Consider the following 8,023-nt stretch of genomic DNA (forward strand, 5'->3'; position numbering starts at 1 on the left):
GCTTTAGTGCTGTCACAAAGGTCACTTCCAGCTTCACCTGTGTATTGCCGATGCTGGATTCCAGAAGTTGTTTCAAAGAGTTAGTAAAGCCATCTCGATCTAACAGCAATGTGCTGAAGCTTTGTTACTTCCCCATCTCATCAAATTTGCCTGTTGTATTGAATGTGATTCCAACCTTAAGGAACCACTACCATATTTAATGCCATGCTCCCAGACAGGGACTGCTCTTAAGTACCTGCCTAAAAACCCATGTTCAGCAAAGGGGACACAGACTGAAAATGGTCTGCTTCAATTTTGGCCCCTCCAGAAAACCAGACAGACAGTGAGGCACACAATGTAAGGAGCCATGAAAAGAGACTCCGAGTTATAGCGGTTAGTTGTAGTGGCCTATGTAGCTATAAGGACTGGCTCGATCCTTTCCCTGCACATCAGAGTGGAACCAGCTTTCCTTTACACAGAGTCTTCATAAGAAGAGTGTACCTGGGGTTGCTGGAAATTAGACTACTGGCCCTATTTATTGCTGTTTGTTGATGTGTATATGCCATTTACAGGGCATTCATGTATCGGGGCAGGTTTGGGCCCTTTGCTTTATAGCAAATAGCCACTGTCATTTTGTCTCAAGTACAATGATACAATAACAGGGTCCTTTTGAAATGGATGCTGCAGCTCTTACAGTCCATTCCCGTTGGAGTGGGGCAGGTGTACATCTGTGATGACCCCTGTGCCATCTTCCTGACTGCATTGCTCATCTCTTCTCTACTCATTTGCTTGCATGCTGCAATTGGATCAACAGTGGGCATGCTGGCAGGTAATGAATATGGTTTACCTAAGTCATGTTTATAATGTCTTACACCTATGGGTTCCTCAACCCTCCTGATAAGAGAGACTCAGTTACCAGTGAGTGTAGCTGTAAGAAGAAAGTAATTCTGCATCTATACCATGGAGTTGTGATATCTGAAACATCTTCTGCTATGTATCATAAAAGGTGCCTGTTATCTTAACAGAACTCACCATTGCTACACTGTTTGACAGCATCTACTTTGGCTTGGGGAATTATAACCGTTCGCTTGCTTGCATTGCAATTGGAGGCATGTTCTATGCGCTTACTTGGCAGACACATCTGATGGCACTCGTCTGTGGTACATACCCTGTAGGAAAGGGGAGGGCAAGGATTCAGGGACTCAAACTAACTTCACATCCTGCAGATTTAGTGTCAGGCCATGGTTGTGCTGGTAACACTGTACGTGCTCGCAATGCTCATGACTTTGCAAATGTGACCTGTGTACGTGCAGTAGAGTTAGGCAGTTAGATGTGCATACAAATGATTTAAGTATTAAGAAGCTCCTTTGTACAGTTTCATTTTAGATCAAGGAAAATAGCAAAAAAATAAAGTGGCCAATGTGGGCATTCTATAAATAGCAAAGAAAGGCATCACAGTTTCATAGTTACATATAGATTCATGGGGCTGGAAGAGACCTCAGAAGATCATCGGGTCCAGCCCCCTACACCAATAAGGAAAGACAACGGGGGTGAGGTGACCCCAGCAAGGTGACCATCCAGTCTCCTCTTGAAGATTTCCAGGGTAGGCGATTGCACCACCTCTGGAGGGAGCTTCTTCCAGTCTGGACATTCTTAACTGTGAAGTATTTCCTAATGTGGAGACTGAAATGGTCTTCCAGAAGTTTGTGGCCATTGCTCCTGGTTTTCCCCAAGGGTGCCCTGTTGAACAGTTGTTCACCGAGCCCTTGGTGTACACCCCTGATATAGCGGTAAGCTGCTACCTGGTCCCCTCTCAGCCTTCTCTTTTTCAGGCTGAAGAGTCCCAGGTCCCTTACATATACCCTGTACCACACTGGAAAAGATTAGGCTGGCCTGGGAAGAAGTGCATCATGAGGGACAGGGCAGAAATTGGTGGGAAATTATTCTAACCCAACACATCAATTTATAGTAACGAGTAAAAGAGAGACCTTCATTGCATGTCCTTGTTGAGATACAGTGCTCATCACCCAAAGTCCATGCAAATAGAAAAGAAAAGGCTAAGCTGAGTCTTGAAAGTAGAGCAACTCCGTACAGTTGGCCCAGTGTTCAAACAGGAACAAATATAAAACATGTGCACATGGTACTGGGACATCCTATTTAATGGTCATAGAATCATAGAATCATATCATAGAAGTCGGGTCGGAAGGGGCCTTGTAGATCTTCAAGTCTGACCCCCTGCCTGGGCAGGAGGAAAAACTGGGCTCAATTGACCCCAGCCAGGTAGGCATCAAGCCGCTTCTTAAAGACCCCCAGGGTAGGAGCCAGCACCACTTCCCTTGGAAGTTGGTTCCAGATCCTAGCCACCCTGACTGTGAAGTAGTTCTTACGGATGTCTAATCTAACCCTACTCTTCAACAACTTGTGGCTGTTATTCCTGGTTATCCCGGGGGGCGCTAGGGGAAACAAGGTCTCCCCCAAACCCTCCTGGTCCCCCCTAGTGAGTTTATAGATGGTCACCAGGTCCCCCCTCAGCCTTCTCTTGTGAAGGCTGAACCGGTTCAGGTCCCGTAGCCTCTCATTGTAGGGTCTGCCCTGCTGTCCCCGGATCATGTGGGTGGCCCTCCTCTGGACCCTCTCAATGTTGTCCACATCTCTCTTGAAGTGGGGTGCCCAGAACTGGACACAGTACTCCAGCTGTGGCCTGACCAGTGTCATGTAGAGGGGGAGGATCACCTCCTTGGCCCTACTTGAGATGCACCTGTGGATGCACGATAGGGTCCGGTTGGCCCTGCCAACCATGACCTTGCACTGTCGGCCCATGTTCATCTTGGAGTCAGTAATGACTCCAAGATCCCTTTCTGCCTCCGTGCTCTCAAGAAAGGAGTTTCCCATCTTATAAGTGTGCTGCTGGTTACTACTGCCCAAGTGCAGCACCCTGCACTTGTCAGTATTGAAACGCATCCTGTTTTTATTAGCCCACCCTTGCAACCTATCCAGGTCTTTCTGCAGTCTTTCCCTCCCTACCAGCGTGCCCACCTCACCCCAATTACAATCCTAATTCTTGTGCCAGAGGAAGTAGGAGGGATGCTTTCAAGTCAGCAGTGCCAGCTGAGCTGCACCCTAGGGTACTGAAGGAATTGGCTAAGGTCATTTGAGAGCCATTGGCTCTTTGAGAACTCATGGATTTCATAGATTTCATAGACATTAGGGCTGGAAGGGACCTCAGAAGATCATCAAGTCCAGCCCCCCACCCGAAGGGCAGGAAGTCAGCTGGGGTCATAGGATCCCAGCAAGATAAGCATGTTGAGTGAGGTCCTGGATGACTGGGAAAAAATAAATAAAGTGTTCATCTTTAAGAAAGTGGATCTGGGGAATTACAGACCAGACAGCCTAACCTCAAAACCTGAAAAGATCACAGAGTAGGTCCTCAAGGAATCTATTGTGAAGCACCTAGAGAAGAACAAAGTGATCAGGTAGAGTCAGCATGAATTCATCGAGAACAAGGCATGCCTGGCCAACCTGATTTCCTTCTATAATACGTTGGCAGGCTATGTGGGTGGGGAGAGAGCACTGTCTTGATCTTAGCAAGGCTTTTGACACTGTCTCCCATGGCATATTCATTAATAAGCTAAGTAAATAAAGACTAGATGAATGTGTTACATGGTGAATATATAACAGGTTGGATCATCACCAAGTAGTCATCAATGGCTCAGTGTCTAGCTGGGTGGAGGTATCAAGTGGGGCTCTCCAGGAGTCTGTACTGGGTCCAGCGTTGCCTTTATTAATATCCTTATTAATGATTTGGACAATGAGACTGAGCGCACACTTAGCAAATGTGCAGATGACACCAAATTAGGAATCTGGAAGGCCAGAAGGACCTGGGTAGACTGGAGAAATGGTCTGCAATCAGTAAGATAAGATTCACCAAAGACAAAGTCCTACACTTGAGACAGAATAACCGCGTGTACAACTACAGACTGGGGAATGACTGGTTAGGCTACAGGACTGCAGAGAAGGACCTGGGGTGACAGTAGACCATAAGATGATTATGAGTCAACAGTGTGCTTTTGTTGCCAAAAAAAAAGCCAACAGTGTCACTTGCAGGTCAAGGGAAGTGATTCTTCCACTCCATCCAGCATTAATGAGGCCTCACCTGGATCACTGTCTTTAGCTTTGGGTCCAACCCCTCAAGAAGAGTATGGACAGATTGAAAGGAGTCCAGTGCAGAGCAACAAAACTGATTATGCACGTAGGAAGCAAGAAAAGAAAAGCTGAAAGAAGTAGTGTTTGAAAAGACTGAGGCAAGATTTGATAACAGTCTTCAAATACCTGAAGGGCAATTACAGAGAGATTGGAGATGGGCTTTTTCTGTGGTCATAGGGGTCAGGACTAAGCGCAATGGGCCCAAGCTACAGCAAAGGATATGTAGGCTGGAGATTAGGAAAAACTGTCTGATGATGAGGGAGGTCAAGCATGGGAACAGACCACCTAGAGATATTGTGGGATCTCCATCACTGGAATTTTTTTAAGAACAGGTTCCGTAGAGACTTGCCGGGATGGTTTGTCAGGGACCACCCTGCCTTGAGCAGGGGGCAGGGGGAGACAGCTGGACTAGGTGACCTTGTGAAGTCCCTTCCAGCTTTACTTCCCTATGATCCTGTGCATTTTATAGCGTATGCATAGGGAGTACCTATTTCTGATATTGTTTTTAGGATGAGCAAGAGTCTACTTGTCTTGAACTGTCTTTTTGTCTTCTTTTCACAGCCCTATTTTGTGCCTATGCTGTAGCAATTCTTACTAATGTCTTGTCAGTGGTATTTTTTTATGTATTCTGGCTTTGTTACGCTGTTGGGAAATACAGACTTTTCTATTATTTTGCTGACAGTTTTGACAGCCGTGGAGTAAGAATTCTGTAGCCAGCAGGGGGTTCTGCGGCAGGTGTATTGTGAGCCTATATTCGCTATGGCTGATAATAGGAATTCAGAGAACTTCAAACCAACCGATCTTCCGTGTGTGTGCTTGCATTTGTAGATGATTTCCAACAACATTTCCTGTGCTGAATTCCAACATTAAGTCTACCCTTCCTTTTGTGGTTGTTCCTAACTTAGAGAGATTCGTTTTGGCTGTTCTCAATTTGTTCTTGCTTTGTCTCAGGCCAACTGTTTTCTCTTTAAAGTCTGATCCAGCCATTCCTGAGTACTGCAAATGTGCAGGAAAAATATATTTGTCTTTTATGTGAAAAACAGACATTTTATGCTAGTATCATTCAAAATAGCTGAAACCAATACCTCACACTTAGCTTGTTCCACAGATCTCACTGAAGGATGAAAACTAAAGTCATGTTTGAAGCAAATATGTTTGGTAGCTTTAAATGTATGCACATTAAAAGTCAATGGGTTCAAATATGCTCAGTGAAAACTATCCATCTGGTTTCTTTCATAGATTTCATAGACATTAGGGCTGGAAGGGACCTCGGAAGATCATCGAATCCAGCCCCCTGCCCCAGGGACAGGAAGTCAGCAGGGGTCATAGGATCCCAGCAAGATAAACATCCAAATGTCTCTTGAAGGTGTTCAAAGTAGGTGCTTGAACCTCTATTCCAGACCTTGGGGGCTCAGACAGTGTTAGCATTCTTTGCTAATGCATGGTCATAAAAACAGCTCAAAATAGTGGCCCATGTCAATAGGACGCCTCTGTTTAAACACACCTGAGTTAAGGCTGCATAAGGATAAAGACCCAAGAGAGATCCTGGCTAAGTACGATTTTGTAATTCATTTCATTGTATGGGGAGGGACAAAAAGCTGCCACACTTGGAGCTGCCAAAAGGATTAAGTGGTCAAAAATATCCCTCCCAACACTTAACACTAAAGAAGAGGACAGGCAGATACAGGGAACACAACAAGAAAGAGCTCCCATGCCCAGCCAGTAGTGAAAAGAAAGCTCAAGCTCTTCATATGCCTCCCAAATAAACCAGCCACTGGCTGCCTGGTTTGAAGTGGACAGGGCTGGACAGGGGTAGTGCTCCCAGAAAGCTCTCCAACCCAGCCATTGTGTGGAGGTAGTATAATATAGTCACGTGAGCCAACCACCCTTTCGTCTTCAACCTGAGGCTGAGGAAAATCCATTGCCCTGTCTTCCAGATGCTTGGGCCCAGATCTTCCAACGTACTTAGACACCTAACACCCATTACCTTTCCTGGCCTGACAATCAAACAGATCAAGGCTTCCCCATCTCCATGAGCCTAGGCAAGGCAAGCTGGCAAGGTCTCCCAAAGTGCTCCCTTTCATCCAAAGTAGAGATGAAAAAAGTTTCATTCACTCATTTTTACCTACTTTGTGCAGCAATTAGTAATGAGTTGACAGCCACCTCCCATTATATAGTTGTCACTCTGCAAACACCATAGCTACCTGAACAAAAAATGAATCTCTCTTAACTACTATAGGTACAGATCTACAGTAGTAGTATTACTGGCTATCCAAATGACCCCATGATGTTGTTACTGGTATAACTATAGAACCATAGAAAATGAGGGTTGGGGGGAAGCTCAGGAGGTTGCATCTAGTCCAACCCCCTGCTCAAAGCAGGACCAGCCCCAACTACATCATCCCAGCCAAGGCTTTGTCCAGCCAGGTCTTAAAAACCTCCAAGGATGGAGATTGCACCACTTCTCTGGGTAACCTGTTCCAGTGCTTTACTACCCTCCTAGTGAGAAAGTTTTTCCTAATATCTAACCTCAACTTCCCTTGCTGCAACCTGAATTCATTGCTCCTTGTTCTGTCATCTGCCATCACTGAGGACAGTCTAACTCCATCTTCTTTGCAACCCCCCTCCAGGTAGCTGACACTGCTATTAAATCCCCTCTCAGTCTTCTCTTCTCTAGACTAAATAAGGCCAGTTCTCTCAGCCTCTCCTCAGAAGTCATGTTTCTCAGCCCCCAAACCATTTTCATTGCCATCTGCTGGACTCTCTCCACTTTGTCCACCTCCTTTCCATAGTGGGGGGCCCAAAACCAGACACAGGACTCCAGATGTGGCCTCACCACTGCTGAATAGATGGGAAGAATCACTTTCCTCGATCTGCTGGCAACACTCCTACCAACGCAGCCCAGGATGTCGTTAGCCTTCTTAGCAACAAGGGCACATTGCTGGCTCATATTCAGCTGTTTGTCCACTGTAACCCCCAGTGGATCTATACTGCACGTCATGTGATAGGATTTGTGTGTGTTTGGGGAAAACACATTCCAGGAATGGCATACACTCGGAAGCTTCTGATATCATATATTTGTCAATACTGGTCTTGGCAGAACAGACTCAACTTTCCAACCTCATGGAAGGTTAAGCAAAAGAGTTTGCTTAAAGAGTTAAGCAAAGGGAACAGTCCAAATGTCATGAAAAAATGCATCAATCTGTCTTTCCCACCTAGACTGGATTGCCACTCTGCACGTGGCCTTTTTGCTTCTCTGCACTTCTCTTTCTGCTACTAATGACAAACAACCTGGCCATCTACAAGCTACCACTCTGCAAAGTCACCTACCCAGAAGCCAACCAAGTCTATTATCTGAGCATGAAAACAAATGAGCAGACAACCACCGGTGATTAGCAAGTGCTAACTGTGACCAGACTTTGTGACTCCCAGCGCAGCCACTCAGATCAATTTCTGTAGCACCCGAATCAGCCATTTTAATACTTTATATCAAACACCAACAGATCAGCAAATTACGACATATCCTAATTCCATCTTTAGCAAGCTATTCATTGAGTTCCAGGATCAGCAAGCATTGATACATAGCATATTGTGGAAGAAATGTTTGTTCTTGAGCTAAGCTATGAAAGTTCATCCACCATAATAATGGCCGTCTTTTCAATGCATATGATAATAATATGAATGTGAATAATAATAATAATAATAATATGGTAAGCTATTTGGTGCACAGATTGTCTTTATGTTATGTTTGCACAGCGACTGGAGCCTTTGGATGCCATAATAAAATTAATTTGAGAAGAACCTTGTGTGAGCTGTAGTTAAACTAAGACCAAGTATACAT

The 8,023-nt window shown here is 45.2% G+C and overlaps 1 protein-coding gene across 1 annotated transcript in view; it reads left to right on the forward strand.

Moving 5' to 3' along the window:
* Window positions 1–7,578, forward strand: part of LOC106721799 (urea transporter 2-like) — a 16,332-nt gene extending 8,754 nt beyond the window's left edge. Inside the window, 4 exon segments of the mRNA XM_014524988.1 lie at window positions 666–808; window positions 1,005–1,139; window positions 4,744–4,793; window positions 7,402–7,578. Of these exon segments, the coding sequence (XP_014380474.1) occupies window positions 666–808; window positions 1,005–1,139; window positions 4,744–4,793; window positions 7,402–7,578 (505 nt within the window).
* The last annotated feature ends 445 nt before the right edge of the window (window positions 7,579–8,023 follow it).

The sequence above is a fragment of the Alligator sinensis genome, unplaced genomic scaffold, assembly GCF_000455745.1.
Source record: "Alligator sinensis unplaced genomic scaffold, ASM45574v1 scaffold518_1, whole genome shotgun sequence".
In the NCBI taxonomy this organism is placed as follows: domain Eukaryota; kingdom Metazoa; phylum Chordata; order Crocodylia; family Alligatoridae; genus Alligator; species Alligator sinensis.